General features: G+C 30.0%; 2 protein-coding genes across 3 annotated transcripts in view; both read left to right on the plus strand.

The window, feature by feature from the left end:
* On the plus strand, positions 1–17,848 carry LOC121118823 (serine/threonine-protein kinase dyf-5). 2 transcript variants are annotated; one of them, XM_040713422.2, is made up of 6 exons: positions 1–267; positions 1,329–1,810; positions 10,927–11,084; positions 13,398–13,510; positions 13,570–13,712; positions 16,447–17,848. In XM_040713422.2, the coding sequence occupies exons 2-6, from the start codon at positions 1,445–1,447 to the stop codon at positions 16,570–16,572; spliced, it is 906 nt and encodes a 301-aa protein (XP_040569356.1). In that variant the 5' UTR covers positions 1–267; positions 1,329–1,444; the 3' UTR covers positions 16,573–17,848. The 2 variants fall into 2 exon arrangements, with proteins under 2 accessions (XP_040569356.1, XP_071744792.1); XM_071888691.1 differs by lacking the exon at positions 16,447–17,848 and having other exon boundaries at positions 72–267; positions 13,570–13,960.
* The window catches only part of LOC121117209 (toll-like receptor 2), a 4,171-nt gene continuing 1,624 nt past the window's right edge, over positions 17,501–20,047 (plus strand). Inside the window, exon 1 of the mRNA XM_040711564.2 lies at positions 17,501–20,045. Coding sequence (XP_040567498.2) covers positions 18,052–20,045 — 1,994 coding nt within the window. The 5' untranslated portion in view covers positions 17,501–18,051. The remainder of the gene's footprint in view (positions 20,046–20,047) is intronic.

Raw genomic sequence — 20,047 nt, forward strand, 5'->3', positions numbered from 1 at the left:
AAACAACTAAAACAACAATTTCTTCCTCCCCCTTCTGATATTTGTTCCCCGTCTCCGTCCTCCCACATTTTATTCATGCTCTTCTAATTGTATAGGAGCTATCATTGAAGACACTGGATTACAACATACACTTATATTTTTTCTCATACTACAAGAAAAAAAATATTCAGTTCTGCTGAGGAGAACATCAAATACAGGAGAATGAAAAATAACCGAATAAAAATTGTCAAACAGCAGTGAATTATCAAAATTACTTACCTTTTCAAAGTAAGGCATTTTTCTAATCTCTATATCAATATAAACTGTGTTTGTATGTATAATAGTTGTGTAAACTTGCAAACTAATCCATCTAAAATTTGACAAGTAAATACTTGATTGCAGTTTTGGTAACCTGGTTTGCAATAAACACTTCAAATAGCAATATCAATTTGTTTTGTGACCTTCTGGTTTTTTTTTACCATAAACCATACAAATTAATTTAATTAAAAATTAAAGAGTGGGTAATAATGCATCGAATGAATACTGAGAAGATTTTGTCCACGCACCCCTGTGTAGATTCAAATAACCCCAAAGAGGCCATTAGAGACCAAAATATTACATATTGAAAAAGTTATTAGCTTATTTATATGAAAAAAAAAAAAAAAAGCTGGAAAGATTTCCAGGAAATTTTTTTGCCCATTTATTCCTCAAATGTAACCAAAATTTAATTAATTAATAAAGCTTTTAAAATTATGAACAAGTTTGTGTTGTTTGGCTACTGTTTAAAAAATATATTTTATTAAGAAGTTGTTGTTTAAAAAGTGAGTATTTTAATTCAATTTTATGATTACATAGTGAGAACTACATAATTTGCTTTCCAAAAAGATATTGCAAAAATAATCCATTAATCGTATGACTAATACTGCTATAAATATTTGAAATTGTATTCAATTATCTGATAGAATCAATGAATAATGAAGTTATTAGCTACATAAAATGTAGAAATTCCCTGAAGGCCTCAAATATACATTTTTCAAGGTTCTGTGTGCATTAAATGTAGGTTTAATTAAGTGCTTTCACATCGTGAATAATAATATACACTATATATTTTTTAAGTAAGTGTAGCTTTTACCTAAAAAATATGACATTTTGTAATTTCAATGGATGCATGCAACCTCTAAACATTGATTTATATGCCTAAAACTTTATACATCCTCTTTTTTTACCAAAAAAACACCAACATTTTGGTACTATACCCCACGCCCCCTGACATTAAAAAAACAAAAACATTTCTTGAACATTCTATTTTACATACATTAATATATTATGAAATTGATGAATAATTCCAGCATAAAAATGATGACATTTGGTAACTTAAATATTAACATCGTCATTACTCTGGTCTCTCACTATTACTTCTAAAGAACTAATAAAAAGACCACATAAGGCAACTTCCTATGGAAAAATGCCTGAGAAGGTGGATAAGCAACTAACTGGTCTCCGTCGCTATAAAATAGTGGGCCTAATTGGCGATGGCACCTATGGCTATGTTTATTTAGCCTTGAATGTTGAAACACAAGAAAAAGTCGCAATAAAGAGTATGAAACGAAAGTATTACTCATGGGATGAAGTCATGAATCTTAAGGAGGTAAAGACGCTGAAAAAACTTCATCATCCCAATGTAATCAAATTAAGAGAGGTCATTCGAGAGAACAATCGGCTATATTTCATATTCGACTATATTAAGGGTGATCTTTTGGGGGTCATGCGACAAAAAGACGGTTTCTTTGAAGAAGATTGGATCATGAATGTTATTTATCAAATACTTCAGGTAAGAAGAATATGAATATTGCTTTCTCTAATTTTCAAACAAAAAAATAATAATAACTAACTACAAGGGCACTATAGGGTATTCAACATGATGTCCATGGCCACACCACATTCCAATTCTTCTGAGTAACACTCTTGTATTTTTAATGTGCTCTCTAAACCTTTGACGATTACTGAAAGGTGGATAATAACATAAATAAAAAAAAAAAAAAAAAATTATAGTCCCTTCAAAATTTTGAAGTACCCATCCTTGGATAAAGGTTACTAACACAAAAATTTACTGAGTGTTTTTTTGTTAGCTGCCGATGCTTCGGGTTCTATTCACCAAATCAGAGTTTGTAACGTTGGTTGGTTAAATTGCACCTCACTTTTATTCTGTTGTGAACTATTGAATAATTATTCCGTAGTTGGGAAAAATTGATAATAACTAATGATGGGCCTTTTTTTTTGTTTATTTTTGGATAAAAGGTTGCAAAATACAATTAGGCTACGACTCAAAGTCTGTTCATGGGGTTGACTATAAGCTATATTACTCCTTTTCTCAGAACACCTTGTTTGAAAAGACTCAAGGACAGATATAAATGTGAAAATATTCATAAGTAGGTCATTTTTTAACATTTTATCAAAGAGCAAGATCTAAAATTATTTGAATGCTTAATTAACTGGGCAAATTTATAAGTGAAGCCTAGAGCAAAATGACCTACTTCCAAATTTACATATTATGCAGAAGACACATGGGACAATTGTAACATTTTTTGCCTTTGGATCAATCACTGAGAGCTTTTTAACTCAAATACGGCAAAATTTTAGAAAACATATGTTTGCAATTGTTGGGATGTATATTTATAGATTGAACCGGTAAATAGCTTTTCTACAAATTAAATTTGAATGCAACCCATCAAATGTTGCAACTGTCCCAAAAAATTGTTTTTATACAATATCTTAAATAAAATTAGGAAAAAACTAATCTGAATTATATTATACATACAATTGTAATGTAAATTTTTTGATTTTTTTATGTTCGAGAAAATGGGTATGTTACAATCCTCACACGCGTCCCCGGTAGGGATGCAAATCTTTTTTTGGAATTTGTAATATTAATTTTATTTTCCTCATCTGTTGTCCTTATTATTTAACCCTTGAGTAGTTAACTTCCTTTTCCACTACATTCAATTATATTCAAACCTGATTGAACATTTGTGAGTGCTCATAAATGACAGAGAGTAATCTTGAGGATTTGTTGCGGAGTTATAATTGTAAGCCCTTTTAGGAGTCAAAGTAGAATTGAAGATCGACATCGGAGTAATTGACGATGTCCTTGTTTATTTTCGTCTTTCAACCCTCCCTTTTCATAGGTCAGGGTTACAATTATTCGGTTTTGTTTTTTAGCATGCCCAAAAGGCACACTATTTTCATCACTAGTACAAGTCTCTCCTACATTATCCATACACTTTCATACAAAGGTTTTGTGTAGAGATATATCATGAGTCATTGATTTAAAAAATCAGAAGATGTTAAATGCATTGTACAATTTATTTATTTTCATTTTGCATAAAGATAATAATTAAAGTTAGAACCAAAAAAAAAAAAAAAAAAAAAAATACTGTAGTAGGATTATGAACATTTTTGACTACCAGTCTTTTAAAAAAGTAGATTTCTGCTTTTTATTAATTACACTATTCAACAAAATTTCAACTTTTTTTGCCTTTCAATTTAGATGGTGTGTTCAAATTGCTTGTACCACAAAAAATAGATAAACAAACATTTTACCCAAAATTTCTGCTTTTAGGGTCTACAGAATGCTTTTTAAAGATTATTTTTTAGTACAAGATCTAAATGATTTAGTTTCATTTTTTCATTGAAGGATCTAAATAAAAGTAAACAAATGAAGTATAGTTTTATGGTAAATATTTCCATATTCAAAAAATATTTGAATTATTTCAAAATCAGGAAAAAATGTCCAGTAAGTACCCTAAAAAGGTAAAAAAAATATTACCTTTTCTTTAAAAATATAATAAATTCCGCATTTTTTATCACAATGATATAAATCATAGTTTGTTGTGAAGTTAAACATAATTAAAATAAAAAAATTAATATTTTAAAATTATTTAAGACTTTGAAATAATATTGAAACAATTTCTACTCATTGAAGTATTCTTGTCCTTAATGTTTTAAAAATGTTTAAAAAAATAGTTTGAGTTTATCATTTAAAGAATCTTACTTTTTAACGAATTAACTTTATTTTTATCCAAGAAAAATTATTTGTGCGCATTTACGACCATAACATGTAAAAAAACAATAACCCATATTTTTCTCAGCAATGCAGTATTGGTTTGGTTACATTTTTTGGTTTGGTTTGATTTCAAGGATTTTTTAAGAATTTCTTTTAGTAAAGGACCTAGATTTGTAAAATAGAGTTCATTTATTTAAAAGCAAAATTATTCAATGGCTTAAATTTTCATGTACTTATATTATCTCAAATAAAAGTCCTTTGATATTTTTATGGAGCCCAGTTTGAATCCTCAGATTTCTTTTGAGCTCATTTCAAGTGCACAATTATCATATAGGGGCACTATGTTAAGGAATTTTGAGTTCTGTATAATATAACTTTCGAGTCAAGGGCAAGGTTTACAGTTTAGTGTAAAATATCAGTCCAAATATGCCAAGAAAAAATCACATTAGAGCAAATCAGACTGAGTCTCAACACTACTAGTAGTCTACTACCAATTGATTTTGACCAATTTCTTCCTATATCTTTTTGGAGGGAAGATTGTTATATACAATAAATATAACGAGGTGTATGACGTCAATAAAAACTCTCCATGAACCAAACATTGAGTTGCTTTCAAATCATATAACTATATATAGTCATTAAATTGTTTCTTTCAATATTTAATCACAGAGTGGGATATGTAATTGGCTCAGAAAGGATATTTGATGGATGACTTTGCTTCTTATAACTGTCTGTAGGTCAACATGAATACAATATAATACCCTCATAGCAAATATACATTAATCCCCTATTGTTTGTGTTCATATTGTGTTAGATAAGTACCTTTATTTGTATTGTTACAATATCGGCACATACAACAAACAAACATATAGAGGGGGGGGGGCAGAATTAGAGTCCCATTAACTTTGACGTCATTAAATTAAGAGTATTGTGTGTAGAGATTTCGTTACTTAAGTGAGAAATATTGTAACGTCGATTTGTCAGACAAAATCTTTTTTGCTCCCTTTTGGCCTCCCTCTTCACTTCATATTAGCTCCCTTGTAATTTCATGGTCGAAGTGGTGATTTTTTTTTGGGTCTACAGCGGCTCCAGTAGAAAATAAGGGCTCCATGATGGGAGTCACTAAGGTTGTGTGTAAAAATGGCTTCTCCGCCAAATTGTTCAGAATAGGGCAAAACACGTTAACTGAGAGATTGGTTAATTGTAGGGACAATATTAAAAATGTAAAAAAGTATAAATACATATATATTATAGTATCAACAATAATCTTTCAGTAATTTAATTCCCACTGTATATGTGAGGTCATCGTATAGAAGGATTAAAACCTCTGTGTGTATAATATTAGAATATACTTTTGTATAGAATGTATTGTGGTTGGAACCTGAAAAGGTTTTTTTTTTAAATTTTCTAAAGCTGTTATTGCTAATCTTTTATTCTTGAAAAGAGAACAATAAGTAAGAAGTAATGACAAGTGAGTTAATGACGCAGAGTAGCACTGAAGATTGGTTGTGGAGTTATATGTGTAAGTCCTTGTTGGATTCGGAGAATAATTCAGGATCGACATCAGAGTAATTCCACTCCATATCATTGGTGGATATGGAGTGGGGGTTTATGTTTCTTTTTCTCTTAGCTGCTCCTAGCTAATTTAATTAATCGTTATCATAGCTAAGCTGCTCTTCTCTCAAACATTCTTTAAATTGTAAGCTGTTCACAAAAAAATTAAATTAAAAAAAAAAATTCAAATATTAATTTTCTTGAAATTGTGAGTGATCGTTTTTTTTAGCATAACGCCACATCATATTTTTTTCATTGCTGGCGGTCATACAATATGTATATACTAGGGTTGATCCTTTTCTGAGAAATTTTCTTTTTACAAGAAATTACAAGATCTCATTAGTAAATGATAAATACTGTGGAATTCAAGCATTTCATCTGATTTATTTTAAGAAGTAATTTTAAATTTTTACCTAATCCTACTCACTATATGTGTACGGATTGAATTTTTTTAGATCCTGCGGGTCCTATTTAACTGTAAATATCATAACCCTTATCCGCCCTGTAAAAGCCTAGTCAAAGTTTTGAAAAAGCTTATTTTTGGGGTATTATATATAATTAAATGAAACTTATTTTATGGATTAATTAAATGAAGGATTTTCCGGAATTTTCCATAGTTGTAAAATCCCGAGAAATAACGGGGAAACGGTATCCTGAGATTATATGCTCATCTGAATACATTTATGAAATAATTTAGCCAAAGAATACATATAATTATGTCATAAGAATCTTTATAAGGAAAGTTTATTTTGATTGTTACATTATATGTGGTAACGGATTAGGAACTCAATTATGTGTATACAGTATACATACAAACTTGAGTATACTAGGGATTTATAACAAATTTGATTTACCTGCATATAATATAATATTATGTACATAATATATTCAAAGTGTACAATATACAATACAAGCGAAATATTTAAAACATATATTTTGTTTAACCAAATCTGATCAACATTTTTAACCATGCCACAGTTGACACAACGTTTGCTTACTAATATACAAGATGTGTTAACAAATTAACAATTCTTCACAATTTTTGAATAATAGTTCCATATTTGGGAAGAATGAACTAACTAAGTTAGCAACCGATTTTGGGGTATTTTTTATTTTTTTTCATAAAGAAAGTTTGCAAGTTACAACAATGGCGTGCACACTTAGATAAAATGTTATACTGTGTTTTGTGGTCAATTGTTAATGCTTCTGCTTCTTTTCTCTTGTTCAGTGTTCTGAACATAGATAGTTTGAATTTGAATGGGCTCTTTTTAAACAGCAGTGAACTATTCTCAACAATTATTTAATACTAATTCCATAGTTGGGAAAAATTTGTTAACTGGTACCACCAATTTTGACACTTTTTTCTGTTTCTTTTCGTATGAAAGTTTGCAAGATACTATAAAGGTAATGACGTGCTCAGCCACAAACAATTTACATTGCGTTTTGTTGTAAGCTGTCGATTTATCTACTTCCTTTCCTTTTATCATTGTTAAAACACAAATATAATATTTTACAATATTGGGTAATTCCATGTCAAGTGTACATCCTTTTTTAGGATTTACAGCATGACCAACACCGATTTTGATGATTTTTGGTACACTTATTAAACGTTTAAGCGTTATAAGAAAGCTCCTTGTGCGAAATTTAAGATAACTGGGACACACAGGGACCATTTTAGGGCCGTTCAAAGTTCTGGAAAATGTCGAAAAAAAACGTGCCCATCTTATACTTTAAAAGATGATAACTCCCTTCATAGTGATTGGATTTTACTTTCTTTCTGTCAAAATACCGAACACATTTTTGCCGTGTACTTCAAAATGGTACCCCTACCAGGCCGCAAATTTTATTTGGCCGATTTTTTTTTTGAAGGTAGCCCAATTTATTGTTTCTGCAGATAAAATTTTAGAGTGGGATCACAATGTGATCATCGCCTAACAGGCCACTAACTATAGGCTATGGAAACATTTAATATTAATTTACTTCTTTTTATACTGTACTAGAATGTGTGCTACGAAACTCACTTTAACTAATCCAAAATCCTTTATGGTCTTGAGTTGTGCTTTGGTATTGGTAAGAATCTAGCGGAAGATTATTTTTTTGTCCGGCAAAAATTCACAGAACTCCGGTCGGTCAACACTTCCGGTTAGTAATAAAACTCCACCAAAATTCATCCAAAAATAGCAATTTTTTTTTACAATACAATGTGGGTTTAAAAATAAAAATTATTTTATTATTAAAATCGATTGTTCATTCAAAAAATAGAGTTTAATTACTAATCGGAAGTGTTGACCGGCCAGCACCCTGTAAATTTTTCAATATAATTGGGAATATAGTGCAACTTACTGTTCATTAGATTAGTTTTACTTATTCACAGTGGCATCAATGGTTTTTTTTTCTTTATCAGAAAAGAGTCAAACTTTGGCAGAATATATGTTGCTCTTGATAAAATTTAGAATCTTCTTGCTCTTTCTAACTGTGTCAGCTTGCTATGCTCATAGATAAGATGTCTTGTTGCCTCCCCCGTTATTTTGCACCAATGTCATTCCGGATAGAAAATGATAAAATGTGTACCAACAATATAAGGTCAACTCTGTGGTAAAGGTATACCGAACAATACTACCCCTTGTCTATTTGTGCAGTGGTTTTCAAACTTTTAACATTTAGTACTGTCTTTGAAATTATGAAGAACTTCATGTACCACAAAACTTTTAACACATAATTTTTGAAAAAATGCTATGTAAAATTTTTTTAAATAAAACACATATTTAGATAAAATCTATCTTTTTTTACTTGTTTATGAAAATCATATTTTTTTTAATATATACAAAAATTCTCTTCTTTAGCCTACACATTCCACTAGATCATTAATATAAATAATTAATTAATGAAGACATATATAATTTACTTTATTATAGTTATCAATTAATAGTGCTGGTCATATGCATTATTTCTTATAATAAAGTTAATATATCTAGTTGATATGATCGTTTATGGCTCTCGTTAATACTACCAATCTTATGGTTCCTTAATTTATGTTGTTTCAGAGGTAGGAAAAAGTCCTGACATTGTAAGTTCAGGTAAAAACTGAAGTCTGTGTTCAGAAGTTTAATTCTAGTCCAGTCCTAAACCTTCTTTTCAGTTCATTTCAAGTCTATAATTATAATATAGGATCCATAGTGTTAATGCATTTTTTAAGTTCAGTATATATTATATATCCAAGTCAAGCTGTGTCTTAACCATCGAGTCCATGTCAAGTTCCGTGCCTTAGATAATTGGATCAAGTCGGATTACAAGTATTCAAAATAAAGACTCAATGCTAAGTTGAGTTGCTAGTCTCGCGTCCAAGTCTCTACATATGGAGATAACTTATGATTGTGTAATAACCACAGGTGTTTTTGTGCGTTAATGACAGAGTAACGCTGATAATTTATGGAGGAGTTATAACAACAAGGCCTTGTTGGACTCAGAGTAGAATTAAGGATCGAAATCGGAGTAATGACTGTTTATATTGACCTTGCTAGATATAGAGTGGGATTTGTATTTATATCTTTGTTCTCATAGCTGTTGACGCTAATCTAATAAAGCACCGTGGCAACTAAGTTGATTTCCTTAATTTTTTCTGCCATTTAATTTGAATATCATTTGACAAGTGAAACAATTAACTATCATTGGAAAGCACAAATATGTAATTTCAGATCTGTAACTCAGTGGAGCATTGAGGTTATTTTCTTAATAAATTTTATCCATTTTTTTGTGGAGTATTTTTTACTTCAAAAAATGGTATAGTGATACACAAAAAAAACACATATATTTTATTGTTTTTATAAGAGTGAAGGATATAAATATTTTGACTAATTATGTACTGAACTATGTTCTACGCCAATTATTTTGATCCATATCAAAGCCACAAATATCGACTATGTTTCTATATTTTGTAAAAGACACAAAAATATATAAGGAACATTGCGTGTTCAACACACGAACAATTAATGAGAAAACATTGAAAAGTTATTCAAGGAGGGGGTTTGCAATTCATAAGAACATACATATAACTGACAAAAATAATATGACAAAAAATAACCTTGAAAGTACATAGTTGCAAGTCGTGGGAGTAAGTTTATATCGACCTTGAGTGCCATTCATTTAAGACTCATGTGTATATGAGGAAGTGACATTTTTGCAACTTTTTTTCATATACATTTTTTCATTGCTGTATGTATTTTTTTCTTTGATAATAATAATTATTATTTAAATTATACTACGTTTTTTATTATTATTAATGTTTTATAGTAGAAAATGAAGCAAGAGTTGAGTTTATACAAAAATAATCTTCACACAAAAGTCCAGAAAAGGAGAAATGCCCAATTTATATTTGACCTTAGTTTAGAAATTAAAATACCAACCAAACATTTTGTTACAGGGAGCTATATTCAAGTAGAGAGGAACGCAATGACTGCTAAGAGCTGGTAGTTTGCACAGCAAATTTACATCTATATGAAATCATTATCGAGGCATTACTTGATTATTATATGTTCGGCATTCAATTGTTACCATTTAGTTAGTAGTTTTTTGTACAATGTTTTAACACTAATAAGTAGATAACTATTAACTAGCTTTCAAAAGCTCGACAACCTACTAGCGTTGATCATTGAAATATTTGTTGAGTAGACCAGCCATTTTCTTTATTTATTCTTATATCATCTTATGCACGTTTCTTACACGCCCAAAAGTCTTTCATTTCATATATCTACTCTTCTCTTTGGCAGGAACTTTTCCGAAAGCGAAACTTATAAAATATCTATTGGTTGTAATATGATTTTTTCCCCGTAAAGGCATACTAAATAGAAAAAAAAATCCAAAGAATTTTTTTTGGGGTAGGGGAAATTCAAATTATTTGATACTCCTGCTGAACTTTAAGGCATGAAAATTTTTATATTTATAAAAAAAAAAATTTCACCATTCCATATTTGCCGCTCTAGGATTGAAATTTATCTTTAGTCTTTATTGTTGAAATATTCCTTTCTTTCACTCGCTGGAGTATCCTAGATTTATTCAGGCCTCAAGTAAGATAATGGTTATCAGTAATGTGTCACTAGTCAATGAGTCCTTTAAAAAAAGACTCATAATCCCGGATCCGTAAGTAAAAGATTAAATGAATTCTTCATTTTAAGGATAATTAGTTTTACTTTTTTTTAATTGTCGTTAATAGATAGTACTACAAATAAATATATACTCATACATAGACCCTTAATAAAGACATAATGGATAAAACCTGATACCAAAATATCTACCATATATTCTCAATGTAACATTCATATAATTCTTTTTAGGGTCTGGCATATATGCATCAACTTGGGTTCTTTCATAGGGACTTAAAACCAGAAAATATTTTAACAACAGGTCCAAACAATGTAAAAATAGCTGACTTTGGTCTTGCTCGGGAAATTAGATCAAATCAAGCCTTCACTGACTATGTTTCAACTCGTTGGTAAATTTAATTAATATATATTTATACAGTCAAATCCGGATAAGAGCAAAACGGTTGATTATATCTGGATTATAATTTTAATCCAAATTTCAAATAAAATTCTATAAAAAAATTTTTGTTTGTACATAAAAATTGAAGTATATAGTTTAATATTAGTTTTTGGGCGTATTTATTCTATTTTCCTTATTTTTTTGCTAGGATGTCTCAGTCCCAATTTTTTTTCTCTAGTCTGAATTTAATCTTAAGAACGTGACGTTACTTGATAGGAATAAGAAATGCTTAAATTTGGCCTAAATTAATACTGTAGTGGAAATTAAAAATTTGGGACTATCTCAAGGACCGATTAGAGGTCCGATTTTCCAAAAGTATAGAGTCTATTTGCAGTATATTTATTATCGTGAGCAGACATTTCACCAAAGGACAATTTGTCCAAAGGTATTTTGCGGAAAAATAATGACCTACTCCCAATCGTAATATATGTATAATATGTCGATATATTCATATTTTAATATTATAATAGGACGTATACGTATTATATATTTTATTACGAATTATTTTACTATTTATTTAAATAACTCCAGAATTTCGTAAACTTGTCTATAGACAATATAATAATTAGAACCATAATAATGAAGATACATACTAAGACTAACATGCTAATTCTCTTCTTCCCCCTTTTTGATTCGCATTCAGTATACATTCTACATTTATCCGTTAGTACAATAATTCATTTTTTGGATTTTTAATTTTTTTGTTGCATTTTTGAATGGGCACCCTATACCTTAAAAAAACTAAACTTGCCCTCAAGAGCCTAGGATTCTGGTTTGATCAGAATAAAACATAGCCCTAGGTATAACTTAGAATTCTGAATAACTTTTATTTTATGCTTAAAGTTTATATCTGTCTCTGTTTATGAAATAAATACCCTATGCGTTTTTATTAGGGGACATACAACCATAGAACTATAATATTACATTATAGTAGATAATGATATTAGCGAAATATTGTTCCTAATCTCTTAATTTTACTAATCTATTTAAGAGCAGGATGGTATTTTTCATGTCATATAAGTAAATTAATGAGAGTTCTTTGTATAGCAATATTTTATTAAGAATCTTTTTTTTACTATCTATTTTATAATTTTTTATTATTATTATTCAACTACTTGCAAAAAGATTATTCAACAATTAAAATTTTCTAACAATAAAGCAAATAAATATAATTATACATTATGTAAAATACACATAAATTTAGCTTGGTATAAGATATAAAACAAAGGAGACAACACGACATTCGTGCATTAACTAACGTCACGTTTTTTGTCTTTTTTCTGCAATAAAAGATTTGTTGAGTCCATTGTTCACAAACTTTGAAAAGTTCTTTCCATGATTTGAGAACCTGTGCAATTACTCTATATTTCTCGAAACCAGACTCTCGACCCATCCGAAATAGGTTTCTTTTCAATTTTTATCCCTTAAATAGCGTTTTGGATCCCTGTAATAATAGATTCGATTTTAAAGGCATCTTTGAACAGAGGTGAAGTTGATACTAGCCAATCTGAAAATTATTAATAATCACTAATTATATTTATAAGCATGCATTGGTAGCCTGCGGTTCGAACCCATTACTGCTTAAGTAAACGTTTTGGCAGATGAAAAAAAAAGTTATTTGCCTGGGGTTATCAGCCTTCATTGACTTATTTAATCCTTAGACTATAGTGATCTTGATAAAGATCCAATGGTTGTAATTTTTCTCTTTCATGTTTGTGTACTCCTCATTTCATAAAAATTAGGATATATCATTCGAACTGCAAGCGACTGCGTTTTATGAACTTATATAAAGATACTTATTAAAAATAATACTATTCTTTTAAAAAAAAAAAAAAAAACACTCATTAATTTGCAAGAATTTTATGACAAAAAGCTAAGAGATTATTAATAATATTTATCATATACGTACATCATTATGCATTGAGGATCGTAATCTCCGGAGGGACCTAATGATTATTTTAGTAGTAGTAATAACAAATCCGTGATTTTGGCACTGAATGTATGATTAGTACAAACATTAGTTTTAAACATTATCTTTAACCATTTATTTGGTTATTTTGTGGAATTTTTATGCTTGTATTTTTGAAACTAATTTGTGGTTAGGTATTAGAAGTTTCTCCTATTCGGAAAACAATGTTATTAATATTGATCTTAAGCAAAAAAAAGAAGAAGTTGATCTTAGTGGAATTTTGTTCTTATAATCCAGATTTGACAATATATAGGCTTTTCTTTATATATAAACAATCATAATTGTTCACTAAAGGTATCGAGCTCCCGAAGTGCTCCTACGTTCAACAAACTACAACTCTCCTATCGATTTATGGGCTCTTGGTTGTATCACAAGTGAACTTTTCACGAAAAGACCACTTTTTCCAGGTATTTAACCAAAACGTGATATTTACATTTATAAATACTAATATGGATTTATCTCTTAGGGACATCTGAGATTGATCAGCTGTATAAAGTTTGTAATGTCTTAGGAAGTCCAAACAAAGAAGACTGGTTGGATGGATTCACTTTGGCCACCAAAATTAATTTTCGATTTCCTACGGTTCAAAATCCAATCCCTCTTTCTCAGGTATACTTAATTTCAAATGATTCTTCAATTTTTAACGATATTGAATTAAGGATTGTTTCCACTTATTCAAGTTTAGCTTGTTATTTTTTAAAACTATCAAAAGACCAATATTTAAAAACACGATATTTTGATCTACCAACAATAAAAAAATATTTTAGTGTTGCATTGGCGTGACTAGAGTTGATAAATTAGAAAATTAAAAAAAAAAAAAAATCAGTTCCCGCTATTCATTAATTAATATACATTCAATCAATAATTTCAGTGTGTATTACTAACCTACTTTTCATGTACTATTGCGGCGAGCATGTTTTTCTAACTGTGAGATCGTGCAACTCGTTAATAAGCCATGGTATATGTCTAGGCTGATTCCTCAGGGATTTTCTAAAACGTTATTAGAATTTGGGTTTCATTAGAAAATCATTTAGGAACGCAACTAAAAATATTTAATGAGGTTTAGTAATAAAAATTCAATCGACTCAATAAAATATGAAGTCGATTCGCGTCTTTTCGAACTTGAAAAACCTTCGACTCAAGTTGAGTCGAACTGAGTCGATAATTGTTCGAGTCGACACAACATGAGCCTTTTGATTCCTAAAGTAAGAGATTTAAAAAAAAAAAAATTTGGAACATGCCACAAAAAATAATTCACTTGTTTTAAAAAAAAAATCTATAAAAAGTTATAACGTGGAAAATACAGAATGAATATTCATTTTGTGGAATTGTCCTTCCCATAAATTATAAACGTTTGTGGTAACATGACATCTTCATTTTGAAAATCAAAATTGTTGAAGTTTAAGACCAACCTTTGCAGATTTCATAATAAAACTGCTAGATCGTCAGTTTCCATATTTATCCGCCAATAGTATTTCTTCCCACGGAACCTCACCTTTAAAAAAAGAAAATTACCATTTCGTAGATCAAAATTTAGTAAAAGTTCTTCAAAATATGCTAACTGAATAGCTCCAAAAAGTTATAATGCAATGCTTAAATTGGTGATAACAATTCCGTACATTTGGGTGGAGTGATTATTGAAATAAAAAAAATTATTATACAGGCCTCTTTTATCAATTATTCGTTAATCACAATATACTTTTCAAATATTGACTTAAATCTTTATCTTAAATATATTTGAACATATATAATAGTTATACTGATAATATATTACATTATATCAGCATATTTTTTACATCTGATTTATCTATGTAAATACCCATGTATGTGTAATCTGAAATTTATTCCGGTCTTATTGCAAAACTTTTAAAAACGTAATTAATAATTGATTTAATTTGAGAGCTCTTACGTGAGTGAAGCTTATGTGCTTGAGATCTAAAGATGCTATATTTTTGTTGAAATCGAGGGTGTATAAGTAAGTTGTGCAAGAATTAATATGTGTCAATAGAGTGTTTTCCAATGATGTCAGATTTGATGAAATTGGTCATCTTAGGGGCCTAAGGAGTCAAATTTTAGATGAATAAATACCTTTTTCATTTAGATTTAAGAAAATGGTAAACTGCGTATTTGATGGAAAATTGAAAATGGAAAAAAAAAGGATTAAACATTTAAAGAGTGTGGAAGCAAATTTTTCATGTCCGCAAAAAACAAATCTTTCGAAATTTTATTAACTGATCTGAAAAAAAATATATTTACGAAAAGGATTGACAAATTAGAGAGGCTGCATCTTATTCGATATGGCCTCCATTAGAAGCAATAACAACCTCAATACGGTGCCTGAAGCTGGTACAGTCTTTTGAAAATTTTTATCCTTACGGTAGTTGGCCCAAATCTTGGAGATGGCGTACTTCAGATCATCCAATTTCGGTATGGTGTTGCATTTTTGATTTGATTGCACACCACCAATAATAATCAGGGGGATTCAAGTCAGGAATGACGGAGGCCACATGTTTTTGGCCTGAAATCAGAAATGTATTGGGTACAAAACTCTACTTACTGGAGCTCTGGACGTCCGTTTGCCAACGTTATTGGATACTGTAGATGGTTCTCAAATTCACCCCAACGATGAGAGAGATGACTTTTTGAGCTATAGGTGTGCCAAGGAAGTCGGATACACCATACCTTTTCCCCTCATGTTCACTCATTTGGTGGGCCATTCAAAACTAAAAACGGCATCAAAACAAGGCTTATTTATAACATGATAAAAAAAACACAACATCTCACTTTAAAAAAATATTAAATGCGATTAAATCGACGGGAAAAATTTGTTCCTGCACCTTGTACATCAAAATTAAATATGTATCTCTAACGTCTAGCTTTATATGTGTATGTTAGATCCCAATATGTATTGACAATATTTAATTGCATCAGCATATATATTTTACAGAGTGGAGCCTTTAAATTAACAAATACAGGTGTTAGGATGAGATGTTTTATGGTGATTATCCTATTTTTCTTGTTCCTAACTCAACCAAAATATAAATTAATTATAATGTCTATTCCATTTTATAGATGTTTTTAGTATCTATTAGTTTGATTCAATTAAAATATTACTGACATCAAGTTCTATTTAATACAGGTGTTATTTTTTTTATGCCATTTGATGCAAGTTCATATAGATTTCTAAGAAATATTTTTATTAAATATATGAACTATAAAGCCCAATAAGCCGTTGCCTTCAATTAAAATTTGCAATTTGGTCCTTTGTAATAACGCTCTATCGACCCTTTTTAGATCTTTTATGAAATTAATAAATTAAAAAAACTGTATAATTATTTTGCAGATAGCTGGATCAAATTGCTCGAGCATGGCAATTTCTTTTTTACAAACCTTATTAGAGTGGAATCCTTCTTGGAGAAGCTCAGCGCCTGATGCATTGAAACATTCTTTTTTCAAGGGGTTGATTTAAAAAAAAGTGACAATATTAAGCATAAGTCACTACAGAATATTGGTCCGCTCAGTGAGGTTCAAGGTGTGCAACTCCTACGTCCAACAAATCATCATAGTTTACCTTTTGATAAGGAGCCAATCTTAATGCAAAATGGTTCCATCAACGAGAGTACCACTAAGCACCGGATAAAGGAGCCTATTCTCAGGTCATCTGGGGATTTGCTATCCGCTTTTACTATTAAAAACATTTATAGAAATAATGATGAGGAAAGCAAACAAAAAAATGTTCTTCATAAGGAATCATCTGTTCGTTTTAACGAAAACGAAAATGAGGAAATAATTTTACCTCGAAAATTTACAATTCATCAACCCATTAAAAGTAATACAACCCCTTCTGTAGAGAAATCTTCCCTTCTACTTGAAGGAGGACGGATATTATCTGCCGGACTATATCACTCAAAGCACGACAGACATAGACGATTAAAAGCAATCGATTCTCCTTTTAAAAACGAATCGAAGAAAGTATTTTCTGAACCAAAAAATGGAGTTAGTAATAAAAAGTCATTTAGCTTCCTTGGAGAAGGATTTGGCTTTTTAGGGGACTTTAAAAATACATCTGTAATAGGAACTAAAACTGAATCATATTCCAGTAGTATCCTAGATCCCAATTCTACCTCTAAAACCAGGGGTGTCAAGAAACAAATTCGTACAAACTGGGCTGAAAAATATCTTAAGTAAATGTATGATAACAAAATTGTAATGTTTAGAATACTTTATACATGGAACGTGCGTGCATTCATTTGTTCAATTCCTTCTTCTTTTTGACAAACCAAAGATTATTTTTTATATTATTAGAGAGTAATTATATAATGAGTGATTTAATAACAATGATGTAGTAAATTGAAAAAAACTTTTTTTTTAGGGAACAAAAATTTAAATCGTTTTTTTTTGTTTTTGGTTAGAAATTGAGAATTTTTTGAATTCAAAAGAAACTGATTGTCTTATTTGATATTTATAAAAATATTTAATCATTATTTCCATATAACTACTCTGTAATTTTTCAAAAACACACAACATTAACCCTACGTTAATAACACTAGGAGGTCTTTAGTAAGACATTTTTATTTTTTCTGTGTAATTATTCATGTATATTTGCAATTGTGCCCTATGAATTTTTGAACCCAATAATTGTCAAACTGCTCAAATCGAGGATTTTAAAACTCATGTATTAAATATGAAGTTATATAATTAATAAATTTATGACACAATTGTTTTGATTAAATTCCTTGTTTCGTTTTATGAATATTTTCATTATATAGAAATTAAAAAAATAACCTTAAGTTGGTCAACTACAGGAAGAAGAAAAATAAGTGCGCGAACCATGTGATGAGTATTCCTTGTTTAAAGTAATATTGATGAAGATTTGACAGATTGACTCTCCTTTAACAAACAGAGATAAGATATTGATAACAGTATACATATCTAATACATATGTAGTATGAAACAGACAAGAAGGTTTGACTCGAGTTTTTTTTCTTTCACTTGTCAAGATTTGTGCACTGAGAAGATAATGCCTAGTTCTGTGAATTTCTACATAGTTTCTACATTATTGTATATTAAAAGTATAAATTGTCAATATCATTACACTGATAACTTTGTGGATCATGAGAATAGTTCAATGGATAAGTTCTCAGCGGATATAGCTCCACTCAATATTAGAGGACCTAATTCTACTTGTGACGTTGCATATTTATTAAAAATCCCCGTCTGCTTTACAAGAGAGCTCATCCAACCCCCATCTATGTCATACATTCCCCCAAAGAATTGTAGATATTTTGAAAACAATGAAAAAATTATGTTTTGTGAAAACGAAATCTCAAACCCTTTTACATGGACTCACTCAGAACTACACTTTCTTCAATTAGAGAACCATTTCACCCTAAAAAAATTACCAAATATTTCAAACATCCACACACGATATCTCAGAATTTATGCCGAGACATTAGAGTTGATAAACGGTGGTGAAAATTCGGATCGAATCATAGGACTCGAAATTTACGGAGGGAAATTTTCTCATGGAACTGGTAATTTGAATTCATTTATTTTTTGGGATTCCTTTATTGGGTTTCCTCACTTGGTACGACTTATTTTGAGTAATAATTGTATAAGTTTAGCTTATGTGCAACCATCAATCAAGCAACCTATTCTGTTACAACTTGAGTATTTGAGTTTGATGGATAATCGAAACCTAGGAGCTTTACATAATAAAATTTTCTATCCACTTCGATATTCCCCATTGGTGGAACTTAATCTTCGAAACTGTCACATTAAAATTATTGGGACTAAAGTTTTTAAGTACCTGAAAGGTTTAAATCATTTGGACTTACGAGGTAATAAAGAACTTTTTACTCTTGGAGCAAAATATCCATTCTGGATTACTCTACATCCGTTTATAAAAAATATTAAAATTTTGGGCTTGAGTGATTTGGGTCTGCTCTTAGTTCCGCAATATATCCTGTACCAATTACAAACAAGCAGGGTTGAAGTTCTTAATTTGTCCAATAATATTTATTTCCATTTTGGATATTTTCTAAATAAATCCGTCAAATTGCCTCATCTTCGAGTGATGATAATTGACAACTCTGAAGTTATTTCGATCAGAAATTACACTTTCTTGCATCTCGGATCAAGTCTAAAAGCCATTTCTCTAAGAAAGAACCATCTCAACAAACTTTGGCCTGGATTTCTTCTGCCGACTTTGGAATTTTTAGACCTTTCTTATCAACGAGAAGTATCTGGACAAAATCCAAAATTCGTCATTGAACCTAATATATTTAAAGAAAATCCAATGACCAAACTAAAAGTTCTTCGACTTAGAGGATTAAAGACTGATATAATTCATAGATATACTTTTGAAGGGCTATATAATTTAGAAGAATTGGATCTTAGTGATTCCATTGTTCAAACCATAGAGGAGGGCTCTTTTATTGAACTTAAAAGCCTAAAAAAGTTGCACTTATCAAATTGCAAAAATTTAAAGGATCTAAATGGGGGACATGTAGCTGCAATGCAGCATCTTCGATATTTGGATATTTCCCATACTAATTTATTCAACGGAATTCCCAATGACTTCTCTTCAATGAATTTGAAATGCTGTTCAAGATTAGAGTTTATAAACTTAACCAACACTTTTAATGATTTTCAGGATAATTCAATAGACGATCAAATGTATGTTCGAATGTGGTCATACTTTCCTAATTTGAAAACCCTTGATTTGAGCCACAATAGACTCATCCCATGGGAAAAACCAATATTTTTGCAAAATAAGAAACTTCATACATTATTTTTGAGGCAATGTGCCATTACTCATATATCTACATCCATGCTTAAGGATTTCTCCAAACTATCTTTCTTGGATATGAGTGATAATTTAAGACTTACTTGTGGCTTTGATGTGATACACTTTCATAACCTCACCTTGCACAGATCAGGGT

Source organism: Lepeophtheirus salmonis, chromosome 5, assembly GCF_016086655.4.
Source record: "Lepeophtheirus salmonis chromosome 5, UVic_Lsal_1.4, whole genome shotgun sequence".
Taxonomy (NCBI): Eukaryota; Metazoa; Arthropoda; class Copepoda; order Siphonostomatoida; family Caligidae; genus Lepeophtheirus; species Lepeophtheirus salmonis.